Source organism: Podospora bellae-mahoneyi, chromosome 2 (assembly GCF_035222275.1).
Source record: "Podospora bellae-mahoneyi strain CBS 112042 chromosome 2, whole genome shotgun sequence".
Classification (NCBI taxonomy): domain Eukaryota; kingdom Fungi; phylum Ascomycota; class Sordariomycetes; order Sordariales; family Podosporaceae; genus Podospora; species Podospora bellae-mahoneyi.
Genome location: NC_085881.1, coordinates 5,018,018 through 5,043,538, shown reverse-complemented (window position 1 = coordinate 5,043,538; position 25,521 = coordinate 5,018,018). Strand labels below are relative to the sequence as shown.

The 25,521-nt window shown below is 53.8% G+C and overlaps 11 protein-coding genes across 11 annotated transcripts; 5 read left to right on the top strand and 6 right to left on the bottom strand.

Annotated features, from left to right (window-relative positions):
* The first annotated feature begins 1,059 nt into the window (after nt 1–1,059).
* QC761_213590 (uncharacterized protein) lies at nt 1,060–4,033 on the top strand. The gene is given in 5 exon segments (XM_062877090.1): nt 1,060–2,529; nt 2,587–2,772; nt 2,847–3,019; nt 3,075–3,666; nt 3,677–4,033. 4 exon segments carry the CDS (start codon nt 2,245–2,247, stop codon nt 3,607–3,609), a joined length of 1,179 nt encoding a protein of 392 aa, XP_062735814.1. The 5' UTR covers nt 1,060–2,244; the 3' UTR covers nt 3,610–3,666; nt 3,677–4,033.
* A 745-nt stretch (nt 4,034–4,778) lies between these two features.
* On the top strand, nt 4,779–6,434 carry QC761_213600 (uncharacterized protein; the record flags this gene model as incomplete). The annotated part of the gene is made up of 2 exons (XM_062877091.1): nt 4,779–5,826; nt 5,878–6,434. The coding sequence occupies 2 exons, from the start codon at nt 4,779–4,781 to the stop codon at nt 6,432–6,434; spliced, it is 1,605 nt and encodes a 534-aa protein (XP_062735813.1).
* Nucleotides 6,435–6,675: 241 nt separating this feature from the next.
* QC761_213610 (uncharacterized protein) lies at nt 6,676–7,425 on the bottom strand (the record flags this gene model as incomplete). Its single annotated transcript, XM_062877092.1, has 1 exon — nt 6,676–7,425. One exon carries the CDS (start codon nt 7,423–7,425, stop codon nt 6,676–6,678), a length of 750 nt encoding a protein of 249 aa, XP_062735812.1.
* Nucleotides 7,426–7,937: 512 nt separating this feature from the next.
* QC761_213620 (uncharacterized protein) lies at nt 7,938–10,070 on the bottom strand. Its single transcript, XM_062877093.1, has 3 exons — nt 9,324–10,070; nt 8,603–9,255; nt 7,938–8,530 (listed from the first exon to the last, which is right to left on the bottom strand). Exons 1-3 carry the CDS (start codon nt 9,351–9,353, stop codon nt 7,948–7,950), a joined length of 1,266 nt encoding a protein of 421 aa, XP_062735811.1. The 5' UTR covers nt 9,354–10,070; the 3' UTR covers nt 7,938–7,947.
* QC761_213630 (uncharacterized protein) lies at nt 9,862–11,840 on the top strand. Its single transcript, XM_062877094.1, has 2 exons — nt 9,862–11,359; nt 11,421–11,840. Exons 1-2 carry the CDS (start codon nt 11,040–11,042, stop codon nt 11,626–11,628), a joined length of 528 nt encoding a protein of 175 aa, XP_062735810.1. The 5' UTR covers nt 9,862–11,039; the 3' UTR covers nt 11,629–11,840.
* Nucleotides 11,841–11,939: 99 nt separating this feature from the next.
* On the bottom strand, nt 11,940–13,817 carry HIS7 (Histidine biosynthesis bifunctional protein hisB). Its single transcript, XM_062877095.1, has 2 exons — nt 13,580–13,817; nt 11,940–13,513 (listed from the first exon to the last, which is right to left on the bottom strand). The coding sequence occupies exons 1-2, from the start codon at nt 13,700–13,702 to the stop codon at nt 11,981–11,983; spliced, it is 1,656 nt and encodes a 551-aa protein (XP_062735809.1). The 5' UTR covers nt 13,703–13,817; the 3' UTR covers nt 11,940–11,980.
* Nucleotides 13,818–14,205: 388 nt separating this feature from the next.
* On the top strand, nt 14,206–15,439 carry QC761_213650 (uncharacterized protein; the record flags this gene model as incomplete). The annotated part of the gene is made up of 2 exons (XM_062877096.1): nt 14,206–14,292; nt 14,345–15,439. 2 exons carry the CDS (start codon nt 14,206–14,208, stop codon nt 15,437–15,439), a joined length of 1,182 nt encoding a protein of 393 aa, XP_062735808.1.
* A 657-nt stretch (nt 15,440–16,096) lies between these two features.
* Nucleotides 16,097–17,725, top strand: VPS62 (Vacuolar protein sorting-associated protein 62; the record flags this gene model as incomplete). Its single annotated transcript, XM_062877097.1, has 1 exon — nt 16,097–17,725. The coding sequence occupies one exon, from the start codon at nt 16,097–16,099 to the stop codon at nt 17,723–17,725; it is 1,629 nt and encodes a 542-aa protein (XP_062735807.1).
* Nucleotides 17,726–17,857: 132 nt separating this feature from the next.
* On the bottom strand, nt 17,858–19,326 carry QC761_213665 (uncharacterized protein). The gene is made up of 2 exons (XM_062877098.1): nt 19,085–19,326; nt 17,858–19,012 (listed from the first exon to the last, which is right to left on the bottom strand). The coding sequence occupies exons 1-2, from the start codon at nt 19,298–19,300 to the stop codon at nt 17,882–17,884; spliced, it is 1,347 nt and encodes a 448-aa protein (XP_062735806.1). The 5' UTR covers nt 19,301–19,326; the 3' UTR covers nt 17,858–17,881.
* Nucleotides 19,327–19,731: 405 nt separating this feature from the next.
* Nucleotides 19,732–21,150, bottom strand: QC761_213670 (uncharacterized protein; the record flags this gene model as incomplete). The annotated part of the gene is made up of 2 exons (XM_062877099.1): nt 19,732–19,811; nt 19,836–21,150. The coding sequence occupies 2 exons, from the start codon at nt 21,148–21,150 to the stop codon at nt 19,732–19,734; spliced, it is 1,395 nt and encodes a 464-aa protein (XP_062735805.1).
* Nucleotides 21,151–22,778: 1,628 nt separating this feature from the next.
* Nucleotides 22,779–25,319, bottom strand: QC761_213680 (uncharacterized protein; the record flags this gene model as incomplete). The annotated part of the gene is made up of 1 exon (XM_062877100.1): nt 22,779–25,319. One exon carries the CDS (start codon nt 25,317–25,319, stop codon nt 22,779–22,781), a length of 2,541 nt encoding a protein of 846 aa, XP_062735804.1.
* Between the last annotated feature and the right edge of the window lie 202 nt (nt 25,320–25,521).

The following is a 25,521-nucleotide window of genomic DNA, read 5'->3' as shown; positions in this document are numbered from 1 at the left end:
TGCTGGAAGGCGCAAATGCAGATCACTGTTAGCCAACAGTCACTCGAGACACCTTGATGGCATCCCCTCATCCTGCCTCGGAAATTGTAAGCCAGCGAGGCCAGTTACATTCGGACGCCAGACTAACTGAGAACAGGGCACAGGTGGACGGAACTTGGCAATTACCCGATATGGAAGGCGAGCACGATAAGGGCCGGCAATGATCCATGTCGGCTGCTATGGTGTCATGGGCGATTGCTAGCGGAGTGAGAGTGGGTTAGCACATGTTCACCGGCCGCCAAGTTATCCACCACCCCACACTCTCCCCCTCTTCGTCCTCTGCCCCTTACCCCTCCAACCCTCCAACCACCTCACTTCATCTTCGCTGTCTGTCTGATGAGATATCGTGGATGTGTGGCTGCATATGGTTCCGTGGGGGGTTGATTCTCGTTGCTTCTTGCACTCTGCCGCTGGCAGCTGCAGGAACACCCAAGAGGTAAAAAGCGAATTCAAGTGCCCGACTTGGTCTCGACCAACAAGTCGGCGTCGCAACAAAGAAGAGTCAATTTACCCAAAACACCCGAGAGTCGGGACTTGGGATGACAGAACCTAGCGATTGGGACGGTCCAAGACACCAAGCAACCCTCGCTAGCTAAGTAAAACTACCTCGGAGCCCCAGAGGGTCCTCAACTGACCAAAAACAATGTTTTGAGAGTTGACTAGTCAGCAATGACCTCAGTTCTTCAATACCACCTGCCCAGCTCGTGCGACAAAACATCAGTCATCGCGCACGCGAACACGGACCTATCGGTAGATGGCAGTGTCTGGCAAGTCCCCTTCACCTTTCCCCAGACACCCCACTTTCATCGCCGCCACTCCCGAGGACGTCGGCTTCCTTGCCGCTCGCCTGCACGGATCAGGACTCGTCAAGCTTGGTCTGTTGCAGGTTGATGGACCAATGCGATCGCGCCATAGCGGACACCCTTGACAAGGTTACATCGAGATATGGTCTGCATGACCAACTCCCCCAAACCTCCCGAATCGTCTCTGGAGATTTGGGATCCCTTCAGTTTGTCATCGAATCTGTTGGCACAATCACCACGATTAGCACGGTATATCGTCCAAAGGTTCAAGCGTGGGGAGACCAGCTGTGAATCAGCCTTGAAGTCAGACCTGAATTCAAACTAACGAACGCCACCAGCCAGGCCTGTCCACTGTGAACAACTTCTAGAAGGTCTAGAGACGTCCTCAACCATCCCACAGTGGCATCGAGAGATAAGGTAATCGCCACATTCCTACCACATGCTCTGTGGTGAATGCAGTGCAACGGCCTATCTGGAGATATCGAGGAACATGTGAGCTACCAAGACAATCTTCCGAAACGACTGTGCTCGTGCCATGTCGAAGTTGTCGTAGTTAATATCGATAGGGTTGGTCAAGAAGATGGCCGGCAAGTCTTGAGTCCAGTCCTGGTACCATGCTATCCCCCTCGCATCATATCAGTGGTTGTGTTAAGCTGCCACCGTTGCGCCCAGCGCTTCTCGAAGCCGGTTACATAGACGCCCAGGCTCACTTGCAGGGACTCCTCGTCGAGACGTTGGGCACCGGCACCTTTTGCCCCCAGTTACATACAGCAAGATCGGCACTTTGGTGAGTTAAACCCGATCCGTAAGGTAGTCGACGTCTGAGGGCTTAACCACACTTGGCGCCGATGGGCAAGCTACCGGCTTGCCCCCGAATAGACAGGTAGATTCAAGCTACCTGGCTCCTTACACCACGGGAGCACCCGCTCTCTTTTGCGGGGCGTAGTTGGGCGTAGCCATGGACGGCTGAGCAAACCAAAGTGGGAAGGTGTATTATTTGTCCCTCATCCTTCCCCCTGCTGAGAGCTCTGTTCACAGCCGCGAGCTGCTCGCTGCTGGATGGTGTGGCCACTCTCACTGCTGCCTCCCACTGCTGTCGTTCATTCTCCGCCGCGATGTCAACCACCCAGCAGTTCTGTGTATGCAAACCTTGAGCGCCTCCCTGGCTCCCCACGTTGACCCTTGGCCTACCTACCCAGCACGACGTGCTGGTAAACGAAACCGGAAGGTCGTCTGTCTCCCGTCAACATGGCAAAGATGGCGTTTTCCTGGATCTAATGGGCCCCAATAACCATAAATATGACCACATCCTCCCCTTCATGATGGTCTTCTTTTCTTCTCACCCTCATCCTCAACATCATCATCTCACCTCTCCAGTCCTACCCGGTCCAACTCTGACAAAATGCTCTTCTCGGCTGCTGCTCTCCTGGCTCTCCTGCCCGCGGCTCTCGCTGCCCCGGCTACTTCCGGTCCCCTTGACAAGCGCGCCCCGATCATCTCGGCCCGCGCTGGCAAGGTCGTTCCCGGCAAGTACATTGTCAAGCTCAAGGATGGTGCCTCCGATGCCGTCGTGAACAAGGTCCTCGGCAAGCACAAGGCCGACCAGATCTACAAGGGTGGCAAGTTCAAGGGCTTCGCTGGTGCTCTTGACGATGCTTCCCTCGAGGCCATCCGCTACCTCCCCGAGGTAAGAACTCATCAAGATGAATCCTGACCAGCAGATCAGAACTAACCCCTCGCGCAGGTTGAGTACGTCGAGGAGGAGGCCGAGTTCACCATCAACGCCGTTGTCTCTCAGACTGGTGCTCCCTGGGGTCTTGCTCGCATCTCCAGCCGCACTCCTGGTGGCACCACCTACCGCTACGACGATAGCGCCGGTGCCGGTACTTGCTCGTACATTATCGACACTGGTATCTACACCGCCCACTCGGTATGTATCTCTTCTTTCGCTGCACGATTCTTCGCCGAAAGTTGTAAAGCAACCAAGCTTACGCTCTTCATCAGGACTTCCAAGGTCGTGCCATCTGGGGCAGCAACCACGTCGACAGCTCCAACACCGACGGAAACGGCCACGGCACCCACGTCGCTGGCACCGTTGGCGGTCGCCTCTATGGTGTCGCCAAGAGGACCACCTTGATTGCTGTCAAGGTCCTTAACGCCTCCGGCTCCGGCTCCACGTAAGTACAGCCTTGCTTGGCCAAGTATCTGTGCATTACTGACCCTCTCTTTCAGTTCCGGTGTCGTTGCTGGTATCAACTATGTCCAAACCAACTTCCCCAGCCGCAACTGCCCCAACGGCACTGTTGCCAACATGTCCCTCGGCGGTGGCTACTCTGCCTCCATCAACACTGCTGCCAGGAACCTCGTCAACGCCGGTGTCTTCCTTGCTGTCGCCGCTGGCAACGACAACGCCAACGCTGCCAACTACTCCCCCGCTTCCGAGACCTCTGTCTGCACTGTCGGTGCCACCGCTAGCAACGATGCCCGCTCCAGCTTCTCCAACTACGGTGCCGTCGTCGATATCTTTGCCCCTGGCACCAACATTCTGAGCACCTGGATTGGTGGTACCTCCGCTACCCGCTCCATCTCCGGTACCAGCATGGCCAGCCCCCACATTGCTGGTCTCGGCGCCTACCTCCTCACCCTCCAGGGCCGCCGCACTCCTGCTGCTCTCTGTTCCTACATTGCCAGCATTGCCACCAACAACGTCATCACCAGCGTTCCCAGCGGCACCGTCAACAAGCTCGCCTACAACGGCGTTGCGTAAATTGTTTCCACTTGTGGATAGCAAGATTGGCGGTCTGTTTTTAGATCGGGACTGGAGGGGACTGGAGGAGACTTATGCGGGAAAGACTTGGATGAGGGATGAGGGATGATACACCGATGGGTGAGTTGGGAAATTCTAGACAAACCAGTGATAACTGGCACTCCCAAAGCTTTTTGTATATAAGGAGGAGTGTGTTTACTTGTTTGCTATTTCTCTTCTTGTTTCTTTTACATAGTACAAAGTAGCTCGGTTTCTGGGGCGGTGGATCGGCCAACCATCGTCTCGCAAAAGGAACGGGATGAATTGACGATGTTGCAAATATTTGTTTCATGCTCTACGACCAGGGAATTTCTAGGTAATGCATTCAACGACGAAGGTTGAGGCAAACACGGTTTGGCGACGCAATACACGTTGCTATGGCAATGATAGGGGTTATGGAAAAGGGGTAACGGCCCCACTTGAACTTCAAGTGGACCACCACATGGCAACTTCCGTCTGCACTGAAGGTGGACAGAAACGTAATTGCCAGCTGTTTGCTTGAATGCCTCAAAGCACAAAGATAATTCTCTCGTGGCTCATATAAAGCAAAATTTCAAGCGATAAGCCGAACTGTTTGGCAGCTTTTCACGCAAGTAAGATGGACAGGTATCATTGAACTTGCGGCCTAAGGCCTGCTACACATGATGTGACAGCCTTTTTGTCTTCTCGAAGCTAAAATGATATTCGACATCTTTATTGCGTAGGTAAGGCATGGTGTTTCTGCTACCGGCAACATGGTGAGTCAGAAATCGAATTCCCGTGTTTTCTGTGCTGCGACTCCTCAGATCATCGTTCAACTTTGGGGTGGAACCTGGGCTTTTGGTGCCTGAGATGGTCACCAAGTGATGGGATACCGCCCATAAACCTTGGGGTAACCTATTGCATGCATCACCTCAAACCTTAAGATGACATCGAGATATTTGGACGTGTACTTGCAAGGCTTTGCTGCACAAATAAATGCCTCCAAGTCGTGTGAGCCCGGGGCGAGGATCAAGCGGATTTGTTAACTTCCACAAACAGTTTAGCGCAAGGGATTGGCTTGTTGTGGGGTGCGGGGCTTTTCGAAGCTTGATGGAAGCTGACGGTGCCGGCCCAAACTAGAGCGGTTCAACACCTTCTGCTCATCCGCCATGCCCCGCACACCCCTCTCTCCCCTCTCTCTATCAGTCAGCTTGCTCTCCTCAAGCGCCCCTCGTTATCGTTTGCTGGCGAGGCCATTTCGACCTTCCATCACCTCTCCCACCTCCCGCAGCTTTACCACCCGCCCATTTCTCCCCAACACCACCTCTGCCAGATCTCAGCTGCAGAGCTCCCGACCGTATCTAACCGAAGCTATCCGCAACCTCCAAGCTAGAAAAATGGCACCCCAACTCGATGGCTACTTCAAGCAGGTCGACGACATGTCCGATGCCTTCATCGAGCGTCTCCGTCAGGCCGTTGCCATTCCTTCCATCTCGTCCGAAGCCGCCCGTCGTCCCGATGTCGTCCGCATGGGCCACTGGCTCGCCGATGAGCTGAACAAGCTTGGTGCCCAGGCCGAGCTTCGTCCTCTGGGCAAGCAGCACGGAACCGACCTCGACCTTCCCCCCGTCGTCCTCGCCCGCTACGGAAGTGACAAGAACAAGCGCACCATTTTGGTCTATGGCCATTATGACGTCCAGCCGGCCGAGAAGGAGGATGGCTGGGAGACGGAGCCCTTTGAGCTGACTGTCAAGGAGGATGGCCGCATGCTGGGGCGTGGCTCAACGGACGACAAGGGCCCTGTGCTTGGCTGGCTGAACGCTATCGAGGCTCACAAGGCTGCCGGCATCGAGTTCCCCGTCAACCTTCTTATGTGCTTCGAGGGTATGGAGGAGTATGGTTCCGACGGTTTGGACGATCTGATCAACGCCGAGGCGAAGAAGTACTTTGCCGATGCCGACGCCGTCTGCATCAGCGACAACTACTGGCTCGGAACCGAGCGCCCTTGCCTCACATACGGCCTTCGTGGGTGCAACTACTACAGTGTCGAAGTCTCCGGACCCGGCGCTGATCTTCACAGCGGTGTCTTTGGTGGCACAGCCCAGGAGCCCATGACCGACTTGGTGCGTATCCTGGGCTCGCTCGTGGACACGGATGGCAAGATTCAGATTCCTGGCATTGCTGAGCAAGTGGCCCCCCTTACTGCCGAGGAGGACGGTCTCTACGATGGCATCTCGTTCACCATGGAGACCCTCTACGAGTCTCTAGGTAGCAAGACGACCATCTTCGATGACAAGAAGAAGACGCTCATGGCTCGCTGGCGCAACCCTTCGCTCTCTATCCACGGTGTCGAGGGCGCCTTCTCTGCTCCTGGTGCCAAGACGGTCATTCCCGCCAAGGTCATTGGCAAGTTCTCCATCCGCACGGTGCCCAACATGGAGATCGAGAAGACCAACGAGTGTGTGGCCAAGTACGTCGAGGATGTCTTCAAGAAGCTTGGTTCCAAGAACACAATGAAGGTGTATCCCCAGCACTGCGGCAACTGGTGGGTGGCCAGCCCCAAGCACTGGAACTTTTCGGCTGCTGCCAAAGCTACCGAGCGGGTGTGGGGCGTTCAGCCCGATTTCACTCGTGAGGGCGGCTCTATTCCGGTGACGCTCACTTTTGAGCAGGCTACTGGCAAGAATGTGCTTCTTTTGCCAATGGGTAGCTCGACGGATGGTGCCCATTCCATCAACGAGAAGCTCGACAAGCGGAACTATATTGAGGGCATCAAGCTCCTGGGCGCATACCTGCACTATGTTGCCGAGGAGCCTCAAAACTAGGCTCTTGGTGTGTGATTTAACTTTTCAATAAAATTTCTGCCAATATCAGTGTATTCTCTAACTTGGTTTGCCTCTATATTCCCCGGATGCGCCATCAATCTGAGTTTTGCTGTTGCTATCTGCTTGTGTCTGATCCAATACACGTAGAAAGGGTATCATCCCAAAGAAGAAGAAAAGTGCCGCGCCCTTGGGTCTACCTGTAGGCCATTAAGCAGCTCATCTGGCCAAGAGAACTTCACGTTCACTCGTGTCCTCTTTCCGGCCCTACATCCACCCTTCGCCTTGCCGCAACATCCTCGGCGTTCCATACGCCGGTGAACAGCTCCTCACACTCACCCTCGTCGTCCGAGTCAAATAGGACACCTGCCACACCCTCGGTCCCGGACCTATCTCCACTACTGACCCTTTCCAGCGGTTCAAACTCTAGTCCCTGTTCCACAACCACTCGCACAACCTCCAGTATGAACTTTCCAACCTTGTACTTTTGAGACGGTTCATCCGCCTTGACGTACTTCCATCCCAACTTTGTCTCGCATATGGCGCAAAAGATATCGGCAACTTCGTGAGGACCAGTGGCCAGTTGCCTTTTTTCCGTGGGTCCCAGCCGGATGTTGTTCAAACCCAGATTGAGGGAAGAGAAGCTCTGTTCTGGGCTCCTGCCCTCGTGAAAGGAGGGGCAGGTCGGGGCAACAAGAACAGCTTTGCCGTGGCGTCCATGGAAGCCTTTGGATACGATCTGAGAGTGAAAAGCAAGATGGGAGCGGCAAGACAGGCAGCGAATGAGGGAGGGAGAAGTCCGACCAAGCCTATTCTTTGGCTTGGATGAACGATTGTCTGACAATGTTAGATACTCTGTGGGAGAGGAAGGTTTTCGTCGACGGAGGGTGAAGGCCAAGGAAGGCAGAAGGTAGCGTGGGAACTTGGGGTTGGAAGAGTTTGGTTGGGGCGGTGAAGGGGATGATCGGTTGAGAGCGATGAGCTCCGCAAACATGGTGATTTTGTTTCGAATTTGTATGAACCACCAATGTAGAGAAGGTTGAAGGATCGAGAATTGTAAGAGAGAACAGCACGGGAGCAAAGTCCGATGATACTAGGTGATATGGTGATAGTGGTCAACAATATCACCACATTTAGCGTACGTTACACTACAAACAATAAGATGGCAGTTCGGTAGTTTGTCTTGCAAGACTGTAAAGAGTGAGCAAAGAATAGCAGCGTCTTTTTAATATCACCACCTTGTTTGCCATTCCATCCCATTTCTGTGCCCTGGACGAGTCATCTCCCTCGTGCACGTCCTTGGTACCCAAACGGAGCCACCTGACACAGATCCCCGCCTTCTAACGGCTTATCGATAGCAGTTGTGGGAGAACCAGGTGGTCATGCGGGGTCATCCCTGCTCCAAGTGCCGGTGACATCTGCACGTGTGGAGAGCCCTCCACCTCGAGGTTAATGTTCACAGTAATACCTACCATGATATCTGTCGAGAGACAACAAGGTGATCAACCTTCACACTCTATTCCAGCCTAGTTTTGATCTTGCAAAAAAAAACCACGTACTTCCAAGCCAGTAACAAAAACTCAACCCATCCCCGCAAGAGTCCTGCCCCCATCACTCGGCTTCCTAACCAGATTTTTGTAGCATGATCAACAGCCTCCCTTTCCCACAGCTGCAATGTGATCTCCCCCTTCCACACTCTTGCAAGACCTAAGCAATGTCTGGCGGCTTGCTCTGTTGCAAGGGCAAAGTGAGGCCGGAAGGTAGCCAGTGCATCGCCCACGAGCAAGACCCGCCCGTCGAAGAATGTTGCTTTCGAACAAAGAGCGTCATTCACCTTGGTAATAAATGGTTGCTCTGTTTGGGTAAAGAGTTCTGCAAAGGGGCCTGGTATCAAGGGAAGCATGTGAGCCAGATGAGACTTCCAAATCTCAGCCCGTACGAGTCCGGAAGGAACGGTATTGGCGTGGAGGTGTCCATTGGTGTCTGTTAAAAGTTCCGCAAAGTTGGTCTCGGGGGTCTCAGAAAGGTTACAATACCAGACCCAGTTTATCAGCCTGGTGCCAGGGACAAAGGATCCGGAATCGGGCGGGATTATGTAGCTATATAGTAACAACATCAGCGCCTAGATCTTCTAGCATGAAACTGATGTCGACACAGACTGGCGGACTTACCATACAATGTAGGTCCTCTTCAGCAAACTGAGCACTGTCCGATCTTGAAAATACCTGGCCGTTTCAGGTGACACTTTGGCTTCGCAGACGGTTCCTCTCCAGGAGACATATCCGGCGTACTCCTTCACCACAGGGGCATTCAACAAGCCCCTGACGGTCGAATGTAGGCCATCAGCCCCGATAACCAGATCAGCCACCGAACATCTCTCTTTTCCATCTTCGCCCAGATACCCAACAACCACACCATCTAATGTCTTCTGCATGCTCGTCACCCTCTGACCAGGGAGATAGCTGCATTGGCCATCTCCGGCCCTGGCTGGAGGCGGGATGGTTACAGCGTCAGACGCCAATCCGTCAAAGTTGGCTCGCAAGATCTGATACAACACACCCCAGCTGGTGAGGTGTCTGACGATGCCGGTGTCTCTCCAATACAGGTTCTGACGGAATGTTAATCTGGTAACGACAGCTGGTTGACAAGCCTGAATACCCGTATCATTGTATAAGCGAAGAAATTCCTGAACCGAGGGACCAAAACAGATGCCGGCATTGTGGTTACTGCGCCTGGGGTTGGGATCTTGTTCCAAGATGATCACGTTGGCGCCATGACGTTTGAGATAGATGCCCTGGAGGAGACCAGCGATGGAGCCGCCAACCTGGACTGGACGTTAGATATGGCTGCTCAGATGTATGAACTGGAGTTTTGGTAAGTCAATGTGCTCACAATGATGACTGATTTGGGCATTGTTGCCATCGTCACAGCCCGGCTATCCTGTGATCACAATAGTACCTTATATTGTCCAGTCGAGTCGAGGTTGAGCAAACAGAGAAAAGAGAGCAAACAGAACAAAGGACTCGACAGGTTCAGAGAGGTCGTCAAGATCGGAAGACCTGCTTTTGCTCAGCTACCTACTTACCCACTCGGGAAGCGCATCCAATTCTTGTCCAGAAGGCGCAACCGTTGGATTCAGCAGAAAAAGCGTCACGGTTCGACAAGTGTCTTGCACTGTCCACAATGCAATACCGACCTCTGAGAGTGCATAGCCGACAGATGAGCCAATGATTCAGCCGTGGCGCTCCTGTGTTGGTTGACTTGAGTCTGTTCTAACTCGTCCATTGCGAGCCGCAAACTACACCGACAGGAATGGTAGAGCGGACTCACAGCTACCGAGGTGCATATTTCCATTTCACAATGGTTGAAATAAGAAAAGGCAAGTTTGTATCTGCATAGACAACAAGAACCAAGAACCAAGAACCAAGAACCTCAATGCAGGACAGGGTGAATGAGCGTCAAATCTAGGACCGAGCCCCGAGGGGTTCGAGGTGTCGGCCCTGTGGGTCTGACCGCCTACCGGACGCCGATCGTGCAATCCGGGCCGGTTAGTCTAACTGACCCCAGATCCGTCTTCCGGTTCGCCGTCTCGGAATGCGAAAGGTAGTTTTTGTGACTAACAATAGCCTTGTAGTCCGGTCTTGTATTGAGAATTATATTGTGTATACGGTGCATGATGACTAAATCTCGCTGCTGAGTGAGTTGAGATGTGAGTTTTCCGCTCTCGAGCAGTCCGCCACTGCCCCACCCTGAGTACCACGTGATGGGATCTGCTTGGTTGCCAGGTGGCGCCAAGCACCCCCACCTTTCGCTGTTTGAATGGCGAATCGTTGGGCCGCTTTGGTCTTCCAGAGATTTCCAGCTTCACAAAACCCAAACCATCTCCCCATTCTTTCTTCCTAAAAACCCTGGAATACCCCTACAGTTTCGACAGCGATAATCTCTGCGATTGACACCACCCAACCCCGACAGCTTGCTAGCTACATCACTGCATTACCTACCAAAACCAACCATTCTTGCGATCCATCTTGACCAGCATCAGACAAACGTCTTTCACCGGACCAACGATTCGCTTTTGCACACCGACTAATCCGTCTTTTTTGGGCCTTCCTCTCTCCCAGTCGGCTTTACAGCACCAACCCCTCCTCCATCACCCTTTCGTCTCCCAGAGCTATTCCAAGCAGCCAACGTGGCTAGAAGCAATGGCGCCAATGAAACATAACAATAGTAACAGTAGTAGTAATAATTACTACGGCGAGGACGTTCTCCGTCAGGCCAACATCCTCGCCAGCTGCTACCTCGTCGACCCGTCTCTCGCCTCCCTCAAGGGCCTCCACTACTGCACTACGGGGCTCGCAGGGGCCGAGTGGTATTCCTGAGGTCCCTTCGACGGGACTGCCATCGCCACCATCAAGCCCCCCCCTCGCGGCCATCACGACCAACAACGAGCTTGCGCTGACTCCCAAGGCGAGGAGTCATGTCAGCCGCAAGCAGAGCAGTGGTCATGATACTAGCATCGGCAACCACGAGTTTGCACGCCGACGAGGGGGGGCAACACTTCGCATCAGGGAAGAATGTGAGAGGTTCTTTTGCGAGACGCTGCGCGCCATGTTTCTGGGTGAGAGAAGCGAGGCGAGGCAGGGCTCGGTCCTGATGGGGGTGTTTAACAACAATTCCAATACTCGGAACCAGTATGCTTCCCAGCTCACTCCGCCCGAAGACTGTCCCTTGAATTCATACAGCATGGGACCCGCGGGCGCTGGAGCGGGGATTCCGGCCTGGATGGAAATATGGGACTACGCCGGCGGGTGTTCATTCAGAGCCTTCATTGCTGAGAACGTCGCTGCTGGTGAGGAGGACGGGGTGGAATCCAGAACCCTGTTTGTCTTTTTCGACCGCGATGTGGTGAGCAGGGATTTGAAGAAGGCGTATGTCGACCCCCCATTGACCCTCTTGCTGTGTTGCTCCAGATTTGCTGACACGAAACAGACTGGTGGCACTGATTGAGTTGGCCGATGTTCCGCTTGGTTGCTCACACATGGTGATTGCCATTGAGCGATGCATCCAAGAAGAAGACGCCAAACCTTTGACCAAGGGCCTGCAGTGGGCTGGCTTTTCCTTGACGACGTTGGACTTTTGGTCATCGGGTTACGATGTGATTAGTAGCAGGTGGCTTTTCATGGGCATGGAGCTTTAAAGGGTGGGCGCCAGGAGTTCTCTTTCCGACTTGGGGTTTTTTTCTTACGACCAAGACGATGCATCAGCTCAGCTAGGACCTGATTCAGTGGGGTTACTTAACTTGAGGCGGCATCCGTTCTACACCACTTCCTTTTAGCTCACGACGGAGAAAAATTGCATGTGTGTTCTTTTTGTCATTTTAAAAATGAATACTGAGGGTGATGGCCTGTGACAGGTTTTCGCGTCTAGGTAGAGGGCTGTTGAGGCGGCCAGTGCCACAGTATATACATTTTTTTCAATCATTTACACGCTGATTGGTTGCTGCTGTCTACCTTGAATTTCACCTGCTTTTCTCCAGAACTGTAAACATCTCAGAACTCCCCCTCGAATTTCCTCACCACCAAATCTTTGCCGGCCAGATAATCCTTCACCTGCTGTACCGTATATTCCCCTCTATGGAACATACCAGCACCCAGCGCGGCGTCGGTTGTCGTCTCCCTAAACACCTCATCAAAGTGTCCAGGATTTCCCGCACCACTGCTAGCAATGACTGGTATCCTGACAGCCCCCTTGACCTGGTTGATCAACTCGAGATCAAACCCGCTGTTTGTGCCGTCCCTGTCGATGCAGTTGAGAAGAATCTCGCCCGCGCCCATTGCCTCGACGGCTTGGGTGAGCTCCACCACGTCCAGATCTCTCGTCTCCCGACCCCCCTTGATTGTGCAGGCATACCAGCAGTACTCTTCTCCCTTTGGCCCGGGAAACTTTGTCCTGAGAGTGGCGTGGCGTGTGGCCTCTTGTTTCGGCACATAAACCCTCTTGGGGTCGATGCTAACAACGACGGCCTGGTTGCCGTATGCTTTGCTGATCTGCTCGATGGCCGTGTTTCCAAACAGCGTCTTTCCAGCATTGTAATACTCCTCTGCTGCAATGACAGCATCTGAGCCGATGGAAACCTTGTCGGCGCCAGATTTGAAGTACATGGTTGCTATTTCGAGGGCCGAGACCTTGGTTCCATCGACGTCAACGGTATCCCTGATGCCGCCACCGATCGTCAGAGGAACAAAGACTGTCTCGGAAGTGCGCCGGAGGATTTCTAGCATGGGGAGGTCGGCGACGGGGCAGTCGCGGAAGGAAGTGATGTTGAGAAACGTGACCTCGTCAGCACCCTGTTCATAGTACTTCTTAGCCATTTCAACCGGCTTTCCGAGGTTGCGGACGTTGCGATCAGAGCCCTTTTCCCGCACATCATACTGATCGCCTTTGGTGACAACGAGATCGCCCTGGTCGTTGGTGCGCACGTCGAGGCAGGCAATGACACGGCGCGTAAGGCCATCTTTGGGAACGAGTTCGGCAGCGATGTTGCTTTCTTGTGGGAGATGCTCGGCCAGCGCCTTCGCTCCCGAGCCGTCGAGGAATGATCGGATCACTCGGAGACCGGCGACGCCGCTCTTTTCGGGGTGGAACTGGGTGGCCAGGACGTTTCCTTTAGCCACGGCGCCGACGAAGGTTTCGTTGCCATATGTGCCTGTTGCCACGGCCCAACCATGGCTTTCCAGCTCCCCCTTGACGTAGGGGTATTTGTACGAGTGCACATAGTAGTATTTCGAATCTGGGCTCAAGCCATAAAGCGTTGGATTCGTGGGACAGGAAGCATTGTTCCAGCCAATATGGGGCACAGCTTTCACACTGTCGTCGAATCGATCGAGACTTCCTGATATGAGACAAATACCTGGGCAGTCTGCGTCTTCGGCTGAGCTGGAGAATAGTGCCTGGAGACCTACACAAATGCCCATAAACGGCTTGCCGGCATCGATGTGGGCTCGGATCGCGGGGAGGAAGCCGGCGGCGGAAAGCTGCGAGAGGCAGTGGCCAAAGTGTCCGACACCAGGCAGAATCAGTTTCTACGTGCGATACCCAGCATGTCAGTATTCCCTATCCTCCTCTCCCACAGGGCGAGCACACAATACCTCTGCTTTTGGGACATCCTCCGGCGACCGGATCCACTCGACCACGTAGCCACACTTTTCAATGGCGTTCACAAGACTGCGCACGTTGCCGGCGACATAATCGAGAAGATAAACCTTTGGCATTTTGATTTGCGACTGCAACCAGGGAGGCTTCGAGACGATTCAAGGTGATGTTGTCAGTGGGAAAGGGCACGACGGGAATACCTATCCAATGAGTCAACCCCTGGTGATCCTCAGGGCAGTGATTCAAAATATTCGCGGGGCATTTTATGGCGGGGCAATGCCCCGTCACAGCGGGTGAACCCACCACTAGGTCCACGCGATAAGCCAAAGTTTCCCCGCTATCGGCGTGCCGGGTTCGACGCGCAGCGTTCTGCCAATGCTGACCGCTAACTTTTGACAATCAATCCATCGGAAGCTCAGCTGCGACCCCTGCAAGTCTCCCATTACCCAGATGGGACCTCGGAAGCCGAGCAACTCACCGCAGACTTGTCACAGTGTCGACTCTGAACAGCAGGCCGTACTTTGGCAGGCTACCTTACTTCACACCATCCGCAAAGCCTACAAACCCCCGTAATTCATCTTCAACTCTCATTCAGCAGCAGCAACATCTCGCGCGCAACGAAATGCCGTCGCAGGTCGAGACTAACCACGCTCTACTGGTAGAGAACGAGGACGAATGGGAATTCGAGTACTCAGCTACCGAGAAAGAGGCATGTCGGCGACTGAAATCCTGTGAGTCGCACACGCTGACACCTTCCGTAGACCTACTACATTACCCTCGATCTCTCTGTCCGCGACTTTCTCGAGCGCCGAACCGACGACATTATCCATAACACGCGCGGGGGCTACCGAGTTTGGTACAACCCACTGTTCAATGCCGCCGAGCCCCAAGCCTCGAATGCGGCCTTCATTGATGACAAGGATGTCGATGATAACGAACCACCCGAGCGGGAAGAAGCTGACAAGCGCGACAATTCCGGGCTGCAGCCTCCGCGAGCGCCGACAGAGCCGCCAGTCGATCCCCGCTTGCAACTCGACAATGGACAAGATAGAGACTACATGGAGTTGCCGACCACCACCAATGTGCCGGCCGAAGAGATCCAGATACTCGACCTACACTCGGAAAGGCCCTTGGTATCATACCGCAACCATGTGTTTCGCGGTTCATGGTGCGCAAACATTGGCACCGAGATGATATTCACCCCCCACGACGAACAAGTCCCTCTGCCCGCCCTGAGGAACTTGAACCAAAACATCGATTTGATCGCGGCTAGCGCGTGCAGAATCAACTTTACGGAGACGACTCTTCGCAACAAGAACCCTGCGAATGGCCATGGAGAGCAGGACGATGCTATGGGGGTTGACTCTCAAGAGGAAGACTTGCCAGCTCGGTACAAGCGCAACGGTGGCATCTACGTTCATGTCGGCGGCGACAAGAGCGGGCAGCGGCAGCCGCAGGCCCACTTTCTCGAGGATCTCATCTCCCTCAAGCGCAAACGTAACGAGACGGACGAAGTGACCATCACATCAGTGGAGACGCATCAGAACCGACTTATGGTGGAGGACAGAGCCGAGGAAATGAGAAGGAGGAAACTGCATCGTGACCAGCAGAGGAACATGAGCCTTCGAGAAAAGAGGAGGGACAATATACAAGCTGGGCTGGGGGTGGAGCAGAGGCCATATGGACCTGTCAGAGGATCGGGAGGGCGCAGGAGGCCTAGGACAAGGGCGAGGAGGACAACGTTGGTTCGGAGGGATACGTCGGCGCTGTCGAGAACAGGGACACAGCACAGGACCGAGTCAGGGAGTGTGTTGCAGAACCAGCCGACACCTCGGAGATGGGACGAGCTCGAGTGATGGAGCGAGAAACATGATTAATGACATACCTAGCACCCTAGCCATGTCCTCCCGGCCCATCCAGGTTGCAGATCCTTGGCATTGCCCTGTGAACAGGCGGGGGGTGGGCCTGTCATCCCAGAATGGGTTTTGGCGGCGGGGTTTCTGGTTTCTGTCCAGCGCTAAGAGTTTCGAGCAGTAGAAGATCATGTACCCATCCTTCAGTGGAGATGCCGCTGCGGCACAGGTACCAGTACAAGTCTTGGCTGACGTGCGTGGACCCTGCCGGGCTCCCGGCTTCCCGTTAGGTTGTGACCCCAACTCCCGGATATCCCAGGGCCACATGATTCCTGCATGCCTTGACTTTTTGTCCCATTGCTGGTCCTTTTTTTTTCGCCTTTTCCATCTTTCCTCTTCTCTTTCCTCCCAAGTATGGTTGATGCCCTCATCCCGCGCACTCTGCGGCCCGGTTTGTCACTCTTTATTCCCATCTCTGCGCCTCATCCTGTCATCCTGTCATCCTGCGTCCCCGCTCCGTTTGGCGGCTTGTTGCTTAGCAATCCCACGTTATTTGTTACCTAACAACCCAATGCGGACTTGCATACGTGAAGCAGCGGTGACACCACATTCCTACATTTCTCCCATCTCGAGTCCTTCACCACCCTCAGAAACATCAACATGGCTTACGGCATCCGCCGCCTCTCATACACTTTTGCCTTCTTAGGTAGCATCATTTTCGTCCTTTGGGCTGTTCCCCGTGCTATCAAGCCCACGCAACCTGACGAAAATGAGACCGAGCGAGACAAGAAATGGATCAATTCCTCGCCCAACTTCCTCGACCGCCAAGCTTGTCGTTGGTTGGGCCTATGCGGGATTCAGCACATACGGTGGGATGCTCCAGCCTTGTCCCACGGCATGGGCGAGGCCGTCATGGATGAATTACGAAAGCTGGCTTTGGCGTGGGAAGGCGAGGAGAAATTTGAAAACACGTGGGACCAAGAGGAGGGCTGGATGGAAGCCGATCTGAAGAGGAGAGGTGGAGAGATGAAGGCAAAAGTGGTCGAGAAAGGAGCGGTACCCGACTTTGTGCTGGATAATGCCCCATTGGTGCACTTGTACTCTGGCGAGAACTTTTGGCCATCGGATATTGCAGAGCATGTCAAGCACATGAAGGTGGAGTCCTCGTGGGATGGCGAGAATGGGAAAAAAGACCTGACGCTGGACAATCTGGGGCAGTTGAACGGGGAGAATGGGACTGTCTTTCTCACCAGCGTCGATGATGTCGAGAGCAGGCCTGATTGGTTACACAGCCAAGTGGGGGTTCCAACCCCTTTCGATGATGACGACGACGATGATGGCAATGACAATAACGACAAGAATGGCAATAATGGAGCGGACTGGGGTTCGCACGACGGTCAGCCTCGCAGAGCAGATGACGGAATGACTTGGTGGGATGCAGACAAGCAACACCCACCTCACCGCATAGCCGCGCCCAAGAATCTGGGGAGAGGCTTGCGGCGAAGGGCTTCACCTGCTCAGCGGCCAATGGTTGGTAGCTTTCCGGAGAAAGGCAAGCCCGACGCCAGCGGGTATTCCAAGGCACCTGCCGTCCTGGTCCTTGTCGACAAAGGAGCCGGCATCCTGGATGCCTTTTGGTTCTTTTTCTACAGCTACAATCTAGGGCAGACGGTTCTCAACATCAGGTTTGGCAACCACGTTGGCGACTGGGAGCACTGCATGGTCCGGTTCCAGAACGGTATTCCACGGGCCATGTTTCTCAGCGAGCATGCCGGCGGCAAAGCATACACGTGGCACGCCATGGAGAAGCGGTCCCAAAACCACGGTAATCCGGCTCGTCCAGTTATTTACTCCGCTGTTGGAAGTCATGCCATGTACGCCAATCCTGGGCTCCACCCATACGTCTTGCCTTTCAAGATGCTCAAGGACATCACCGACAAGGGTCCACTCTGGGATCCCGCACTGAACAACTACGCTTATTGGTACGACTACGAGGTTGACCACGAGGAATCCAAGGCAGTCCCGGCAGGTCGAAACCGAACGAGCTTACAGCCTGCGTCGTCAAACCCAGAAGCACCAACGTCCTGGTTCCATTTTGATGGGTACTGGGGTGATGATGTTTATCCTCTCAGTGACGAACGACAATGGAGGCTCTTTGGTGAGTATCACTACATCACCGGTCCGTTAGGCCCCAAATGGAAGTTTCTGGAGCGGAAAAAGGTGTGCCAGACGGAAAAGTGCACCATCGTCGACAGCATCGAGGCCGGAAAGAAGTCAGCTTGGTATTGAGATGGACAAGACAGGATATACGGCGTTGCTTGATACCCCCTATGGTGATTGTGTTTTTGTTTGTGTCATGGGATAGAGGTAGATCTTGTTATGTGTTACGACCAATACGGATATGAAATTTCTCTTGCTCCTCCGTCCTAAGGTACTTGAGATCACTTAACATCCGTGCCATTCACAGCCACCACAACTGCACTGCCCAAACCTCTTCTTTTTGTCTGCTTCCGAGTGGTGTGCGTAGGATTCAACAACCGCTATTAGGGGCAGTAATAACAAGACGATGGGTATTAGCTGCCCATACCCTAGCCGATTCTCCGCCTGTCGATGCTCTCCTTCCATCTCTGCCTGTCCCCATCTTCGATCTTCGGCAATCCAAAAACATCCCAGTGCAAACCAAACCATCATCTCGAGCACGTCACACAAATCCGACCCCAACGCGTTCCAGAAGCAAAACAAGAGCATCCTGGCTGTCGAGACCATCATCCCGACAAGGCCCTGCTTGAGCCTCGGCACAGGGAATTTGTTGTCCCGAGTAAGAACATGAGGCCTCAGATGATCCAGCCAGTACTTCCTCGCTGTAACCGAGAGCTCCAGCATGTGCGTCGAGTAGCCGTACACAATCAGCACCGTGTTCACCGCCACCCACGTCTCCGGCTCGCCGCCCCAGGGGTGTGTCAGCGTACATTTGGCGGGGCAGGCCATGATGCTGTACCAGCACTCGTATCCCCCCAGCGTGGTGGCCCAGAGGAGAAGAGCGGCGAAAACAGCCATGAGGACAAGTCGTATTGTTAACGGGAGGCGCACCGTCCAGGGCCGGATGTGAGTTGGTCGGTGGCCCTTTTTGGCCGAGATTCGTGGGTGGTAACGGAGAACCAGCAGCGAGGAGAGATGTGTGGTGGACGAGAACCAGGCCAGGTCAGAGGCGATGGTGAAATGATAGACCGACATTGGTTCATCGTGGTCGCTGCGGTACAGGGAGGCGAGCGCACCGACGAGCACAGCGAGACCGGTGACGAGCTGGGTGTCGGAGAGGGAGATAACGAGGTCGGTGGCGCAGGCGGCTATGACGGGAATGTTGACTCCATGGGAGTGAAGAAAGACAATGAATGGTCGGGCGATGTATTGTCTTGAGACATGATTAATCTTGTTGAGAGTGGGAGGGTGGGCCGGGGAGAATGGAGGCGGCCAGGTTCCGTCAGGAGATAAGGGGCCATCGGTGCGAGTGATGAGGAGGGTGAATATCGTGGAGATGACGGTCAGGAAAGCAGTGATGAAGAAGGCGAGGATTACCTAGAGCTCATCGGAAAGCTGATTAGAAATGTATATGGAGCTGCCAACAAGCGCAAATTCAACATCACGTACACCTATCCCAGCCACCTCGGGGTCTGCTTTGAGGCGCGGGCACACGCAGTTCTGGCTATCGAAATTGAGACAGCTAAAGGCATGCTCGTGTATCCAGTATGAAGTGTCAAGGTCTCTATTCCAGCAGTACAATGTGCCGTTCACGTGAGTATGAGCTGGCTGGTTGGGGAGTATCGGCCAATTGCACTCTGGTGTTTGTGTTCGTGACAGGAACATGTTGTTTTGGGCTGGCCTCAGTATCAATCTTGGAGGAGAATACCGGGTGACCCCTCTTTTTATGTCAATGTCACTGGAATTTGAAGGGATGACGGATTCGGAAATTCGTCAGGGGCGATTCAAGGGGGCCGGTGAGGGTTAGGGTCAGCTCCGTGTCCTCCTTTCTCACCAGCAATACCAATACAGTATCCAGGTAACATTCAGCACGGAATGGGGGAGACTTCGTTGCATATATATTTTGAGTACCAGCTCAATGTATCACTCTGACACCATTTACACTACCAGCAAACCAACCAGACATAGCGAAAGAATAAAAGAACAGCGCCTGTTTCTACCAGAGAACGCCCAGATTCACCACCGTTGTATTCTAACCGTCTAAATGACCAAAACATAAAAATGAAAACATTGCGCTAGGAGGCGATACATGCCCACTATTTGTTGACGGCAGCCGCGTTGATGGCAGGAGGCTTTCCAGTGACGCCCTTCTTTGGAGTGCCATTTCCAAGCTTATCCGGTGTAGCATTCCCAGTCTTACGCGGTGTAGCATTTCCAGGTGTGCTCGGCGTATTAGGCCTATTGGTCTTGGTAGGGAGGCTATCTCCGCCCCTGCTGGGAGTACCGCACATCGGCTGTTTGCCAGGGTTGGCCGGGCTAACATTGGGGCCGGTGGGCTTCTTGCCGCCGATGGTGCCGTAGCTGTCCTTGAGCTTCTCAAGGAAGGTCAAGACGTTCTGCTTGAGGGCTCCGGCACGGACCAGAGCCTCGCACGACTCGAGGATCCAGGTCTTGTCGTCCTTGCGCTTGATACGGGCGGTCATCCTATCCATGGCCATCTCAGTGGCGGTCTCCTTGACGGGAGCGCACTCGGTCACTGTGGGAGGCTTTACGCCATACGCGGTTGTCTCAAAGGGAGCCTCCGCCTTGGCAGCCTTGTTGGGGGCGAACATGTCCTCGTCCCACCAACGCTTCTCAACCCACTGCAGCTTGATCAGCTCGAGTGACTTGGTGCCCGTGGCAGACTCGAGCTTTTCGACGGTGGTCTTGCGTGTGAGTTTAACCGTAAATCCCTTAGTGATGGTACCCTCGGCATGCATGGTCATGCCTGTGTTGGTCTCGGTAGGGTGGTGGACGAACCAGAACCAATCCTGGCCGTTGTTCTTAACAGCAAGGGAGACAAGTACATCACCGGCCCTGGGAGCCTTGGGCGCCACCACGGGGTTCTTGGGCTTGGGCCCTGCAAGTTTGAGAGAATCTGAGGTGGCATCATCGTCCCGGCCAGGGCGGTTTATGATGCGATCGATGACTTGAGAAGTAGTGTCGAGAGCTTGTTCTGTGAGTTCCTCCCTCTTCTCACAGCCACGCGTAGGCTTCTTCTGCTTATTATCCTGCTTCTTGTCATCGGGCTTTTTCTCGTCCTTCTTTTGCTCGGGCTTCTTCTCATCCTTCTTTTGCTCGGGCTTTTTGTCGTCCTTCTTTTGCTCGGGCTTTTTGTCGTCCTTCTTTTGCTCGGGCTTCTTCTCATCCTTCTTCTGCTCGGGCTTTTTGTCGTCCTTTTGCTCGGGCTTTTTGTCGTCCTTCTTTGGTTCAGGCTTCTTGTCATCCTTCTTTTGCTCGGGCTTCTTCTCATCCTTCTTTTGCTCAGGCTTCTTGTCGTCTTTGGGCTTGGGCGGGTTGTTCTGCTTGGGAGGCTGAGGCTTGGGAGCAGCAGGCTTGGGTGCAGGAGGCTTGGATGCGGCTTTGGCAGCGCCTTTGGCAGCACTTTGAGCAGTTGCCTTACCGACTGCGGGAACTGCTGCACGTGCAGTAGCGCCAGCAATGGCCGGTATCAAAGCAATGAGGGGACCCGGCATGGTGATGGCGGAAAGGGTGAAAAGTCTTATACACTCTAGAGGTCCGACCGGCGGAGAGGAAATGAAGAAAGCTGGAGTCAAGAATGTGAGGAAGATAGAGAAAAGATTGGTAGATGGTTGACGCAAGTACGTTGGCACACTTTCGTCGGAAACCCGGGCTTATATACAACTTGTTATGTTTGAATATGGACACAATTTCCAACAATTTCAGCTCGCCAAAATGGGGATAGGACTGAGAAAACGGTCCATGTTCCATGGTCTGTCACAAAATCAGGGCCAACGACGATGATGCACCTGGCCTTCAAATAAGGCCCAAGTCCGAGTTCAGTCAATAGACAGCAAAGGCCCTGAGGGTCACACTAGTTCTGAACGCTTTCCCAGGATGGCGCGAGGCGCTCACTGTTGGCGACAGTCCCAATGATTAACCCACCCATCCTACTATCTTCAGAGAATCCAACTTTGCCTATACGGACACGTATTTGCATCCCCATCCACTGAAAGAATTGAAGAAAGATTGCATCGCCGCTCTTGGCCACTCACCTTCAGCCGCTGTCAGATATATGGATGGTGCCACAGGGAGACATCACGGCTCCTGGCATAATTTCGTCCCATCTTGTATTTTTAGCGCATGGTAAGTAAGCTGACCACACACTTCCCAGTTCACCCACATATTTCCCCATCGGGGTCTTCTTGCTCCAAGCACTGCCATCAACATTCCAACACCCAACGGAGACCTGCTCTGTGGGATTGGGCCCGACACAAAGTTCCCACCAACACAATATAACCATCTGATCGGGTGTTATTGTGCTGTTCAATTCTGTGCCGAGTAAACGGCCACAGCCTGGCCATAAAACATTAAAAGAACCTTGCATCGCCCCTCAGCTCACGACAGGCCAGACATTGAACAGCACATTTCCATATTCCCAAAGGTACTAAAATGCTCCGTGTATCACTTGTTTCAGTTTGTATAACTCCAAGCCCCCGAGCCGCAGCTTCAACCACAGCGTGGGTTAATACAGATCTTGATCTGCGGCCTAATGGATACCTAGCCTCCGAGATGAGGCTGAGCGTAGTCCAACAACATGCAGCCAACTCAATCAGAAGCTTCTTAGGTATCCTTCGCTGAAAGTCCATTCGGTAAGTCTTTTTTTTTTTTTTTTTTTTTTTTTTTTGTTTCTTTTATAAAAAAAAAAAGTTATACTGCACATGGAGTATGTTGCCGTAGAGATAATATACCTTATCGTTACTATTTTACCCTACATCCTATTTCGCACTGTTTATCTAGATGCCCACAACTCCAGACTCGCTGCATAAACCCACGTCTCGCCATTTTCATGCAAGCCAAATCCACCACTCATGTCCCGGATCACCACCGCGTACTACTTCATATCCATACAGACATTGTTGCGATCACAGAGTGCACTCAATAACTCGACCCCCTTGCTCCCACAAAATAGAAATGAAATAGGTATCAATGCAGTAAATGTTATTGCCTGCTTGCCAAAGTACACTAAGCACCATATAGTCAACTCCTGATCGCGCCAAAAAGAAACATAGAGGGAAAAAGGAAGAAACAACAAGTAAAGAGAACGCAAGGAAGAAGGGAAAGAGAGGTATTCAACCTCGTATCATGGTAGCAGGGTGGCTGCCCCCCTATGTGTGGTATCGGCAGTGCTCTTGTCCGAGTCCAGTGGTGGATCTAAAGGTGTGGTGGCAGTTGTCCCGCTGGTGCTATTCTCTGTGTCTCCTCCACTATCGACAGCTTCCGCGGAGATTTGTGACCCTCGAGCGTTTGGCGCGATGTCTCCAGTCACCATAAGGCCAATGTCCTGGGTGGAGTCCAGCATTTCGAGCTGAACTGGCGGCAAAAGTGGCTCGAAACGCGGTGAAGATGCCACAGTGCTGGTGTGCTGGTGCTCCTCTTGTGAGGTAGGCTTGACCACATTGATGGTGTCGTCTGACGACTGTGCTCCATGGGAATTAGATTGGTCTTTGTGTTCCACCGACCGATCAGATGGTGTGGCGGCTCCGCCTCCTTCGCCTTCTTCGCCCTGGACAGTTAATGAAAGTTGCTGGAGACGATCGGCAACATGGCCCCTCGCACCCGGAGTCAAAGATTCGTAGCTTCGTAGCTTGCTCATTTGTTCGTCAAAGATCTTCCTGTAGTCCTTCATTTGTAGGAGCCACTTTGCTAGAACCTTGATGAGATACTTCTTGTCGACCGGCTTGGGGATATAGTCGTTCATGCCGTGCTCAAGGCAGCGTTCCCTATCGCCCTTGAGTGCGTATGCCGTCATGGCGACGATGGGCACCCGGATGCCTGCGTCCCGTATCGCCTTGGAAGCTTGATGGCCATCCATAATGGGCATGTTGATGTCCATGAGGACGATGTCGTAGGCCGCGGGCTTGCTCCGCACCATATTCACCGCCTCGGACCCATTGGAGGCAAGCGCAGTGTTCTTGAAGCCAAGAGACCTCAGGAGACCGAGCATAACCTTCTGGTTGATCACATTGTCTTCCACCAGCAGTAGACTCTTGATGGGAGCCACCTCTGCCAGCTTTTGTCGCAAGTTAACCATGTCTGCCTCGGGCATGGCCAGCATTGCACCGCCCTTCCGGACCAACCTGCTCTTCCAGTCTTGAATTTGCTCAAGGCTCTTGATCTTTTTGAACCGCGCCGTAAACCAAAATATACTGCCGTGCCGTTCGGGGTTGGGGCGATACCCGATGCTCCCCCCCATCAACTCGGCCAATGACTTGGCGATTGACAGACCGAGTCCAGTGCCCTTGTACTGTTTTGTTGTGGTTGCATCGAACTGGGTGAAAGGCGTGAAAAGGCTTGCAGCGGCAGCCTCGGGGATACCAATGCCGGTGTCTGTCACCTCGGTCATGACTATATAGCTGTCGTGGTCCTCTCGATGCACGCCGGCCCTGACCCGAATGCTGCCCTTTTCTGTAAACTTGGCGGCATTTCCAACAATGTTGTGCAGTATCTGTCGGTATCTCAGAGGGTCGCCTTGCACCGACCTGGGGAGGTCTGGGGCCAGAAACATTTCGAAATGCACAGATGGGGGCAATGTCGTCTGCACGCTTCGTACTACCGAGGTGACAATGCTCGTGATGCCGACAATGTCCGAGTGAATGGAAAAGCTCCCAGACGCCAGTTTGGAATAGTCGAGGATGTCATTGATAACCTGCAGCAGCACCTGTCCTGACTCGTCCATGATGCCGACAATGTCGCGCTGCCGCGACGTGAGGCTTGTGTCCAAAAGCAAGGCGCATGCCGAGAGCATGCCGTGCATGGGGGTGCGAATCTCGTGGCTCATGTTGGCCAAAAAGTCGGATTTGAGCTTCTCACTCTCCTCGTAGGCAGCAATTAGTCGAGACTCGGCTGACTTGCGCTCCGTCAAGTCTCGTGTCACTTTTCCAAAGCCCACATGAACGCCGTTTTTGTACACGGCCGTGATAACGACGTTGGCCCAGAACCGACTGCCGTCTTTTCTGTAGCGCCACCCCTCGTCTTCCACTCTGCCATCGCGCATGCAGATCTCCAACTCCATCTCTGGCTTCTTGATGTCCAGATCCTCCTTGCCGTAAAAAACAGAAAAGTGCTTGCCAACGATCTCATCCCGTTGGTAGCCCTTCAGGAGTTCAGCGCCCGTGTTCCACGTCGCGATGTGGCCTGTGGTATCGAGTAGAAATATCGCATAATCCTTGACTGCCTGAACAAGGATGCGGAAAGCCTCGTCGGTAGAGAGGCCGGGTTGGACCTCGTCGTCTGTGAACAAGTTCTTCTGCCACTCCGTGACAATGGCCAAAAGCTCATCGCCCTTGAAATACGGTATCACACGTGCCCTCCAGGAAACGGAGCGCCTCGTGCTGATCAGCATCGAGGTTCGCTCTGTGCGCAAGGAAATCGCATCGTCGATGGCCGTGGTGAGAAACTTGAGATGGACGGGGGATGGAGAGAGTTGGTTCTGCACAAAGCCCAGCAGTTCTTGGCCAACGCAGGCCTCGGGGGAGAGGTTCCATTCTTCGAGGAAGCGCACAGAGGCTCTGGTGATGCGCCACGAGGGCGAAAGGAGGAGCGAAGGCAGAGGCGAGAGATCAAAAAGAAGACCTAGGTCTGGATGGGCGGGGGCAATCCCTCCACCAGCAAAGTCGGCCATCTTGAAGCCGAAAAACGGACCTGACTGGTTGAGCCCGGGCCGGAGCAAGTGCGCTACCTAGCGGGCCGCTGCGGCAGTCTGGAAACTGCTTTACTTGTCGGTCGGGGAGGGGTGGTGAGGTGCGGTGTGGGCTGGTGCGCCCGTCGCGCTGGAGGGAGAGGGCTCAAGCGGGCAGTCGAGAAGCTGGGGGATGCAAGAATCG

Excerpts from the sequence above, each read along its gene's own strand:
- HIS7 (XM_062877095.1), bottom strand. The coding sequence starts at position 13,702 with ATGCCAAAGGTTTATCTTCTCGATTATGTCGCCGGCAACGTGCGCAGT. Across the intron at positions 13,514-13,579 it reads AGGATGTCCCAAAAGCAGAG|AAACTGATTCTGCCTGGTGT; the intron begins GTATTGTGTGCT and ends TATCGCACGTAG.
- QC761_213665 (XM_062877098.1), bottom strand. The coding sequence starts at position 19,300 with ATGTTCCTGTCACGAACACAAACACCAGAGTGCAATTGGCCGATACTC. Across the intron at positions 19,013-19,084 it reads CCGAGGTGGCTGGGATAGGT|GTAATCCTCGCCTTCTTCAT; the intron begins GTACGTGATGTT and ends GATGAGCTCTAG.
- QC761_213590 (XM_062877090.1), top strand. The coding sequence starts at position 2,245 with ATGCTCTTCTCGGCTGCTGCTCTCCTGGCTCTCCTGCCCGCGGCTCTC. Across the intron at positions 2,530-2,586 it reads CCATCCGCTACCTCCCCGAG|GTTGAGTACGTCGAGGAGGA; the intron begins GTAAGAACTCAT and ends CCCCTCGCGCAG. Across the intron at positions 2,773-2,846 it reads GTATCTACACCGCCCACTCG|GACTTCCAAGGTCGTGCCAT; the intron begins GTATGTATCTCT and ends GCTCTTCATCAG.
- QC761_213630 (XM_062877094.1), top strand. The coding sequence starts at position 11,040 with ATGTTTCTGGGTGAGAGAAGCGAGGCGAGGCAGGGCTCGGTCCTGATG. Across the intron at positions 11,360-11,420 it reads AGCAGGGATTTGAAGAAGGC|ACTGGTGGCACTGATTGAGT; the intron begins GTATGTCGACCC and ends GACACGAAACAG.
- QC761_213620 (XM_062877093.1), bottom strand. The coding sequence starts at position 9,353 with ATGGCAACAATGCCCAAATCAGTCATCATT. Across the intron at positions 9,256-9,323 it reads TGCCCAAATCAGTCATCATT|GTTGGCGGCTCCATCGCTGG; the intron begins GTGAGCACATTG and ends CGTCCAGTCCAG. Across the intron at positions 8,531-8,602 it reads AAGAGGACCTACATTGTATG|CTACATAATCCCGCCCGATT; the intron begins GTAAGTCCGCCA and ends GTTACTATATAG.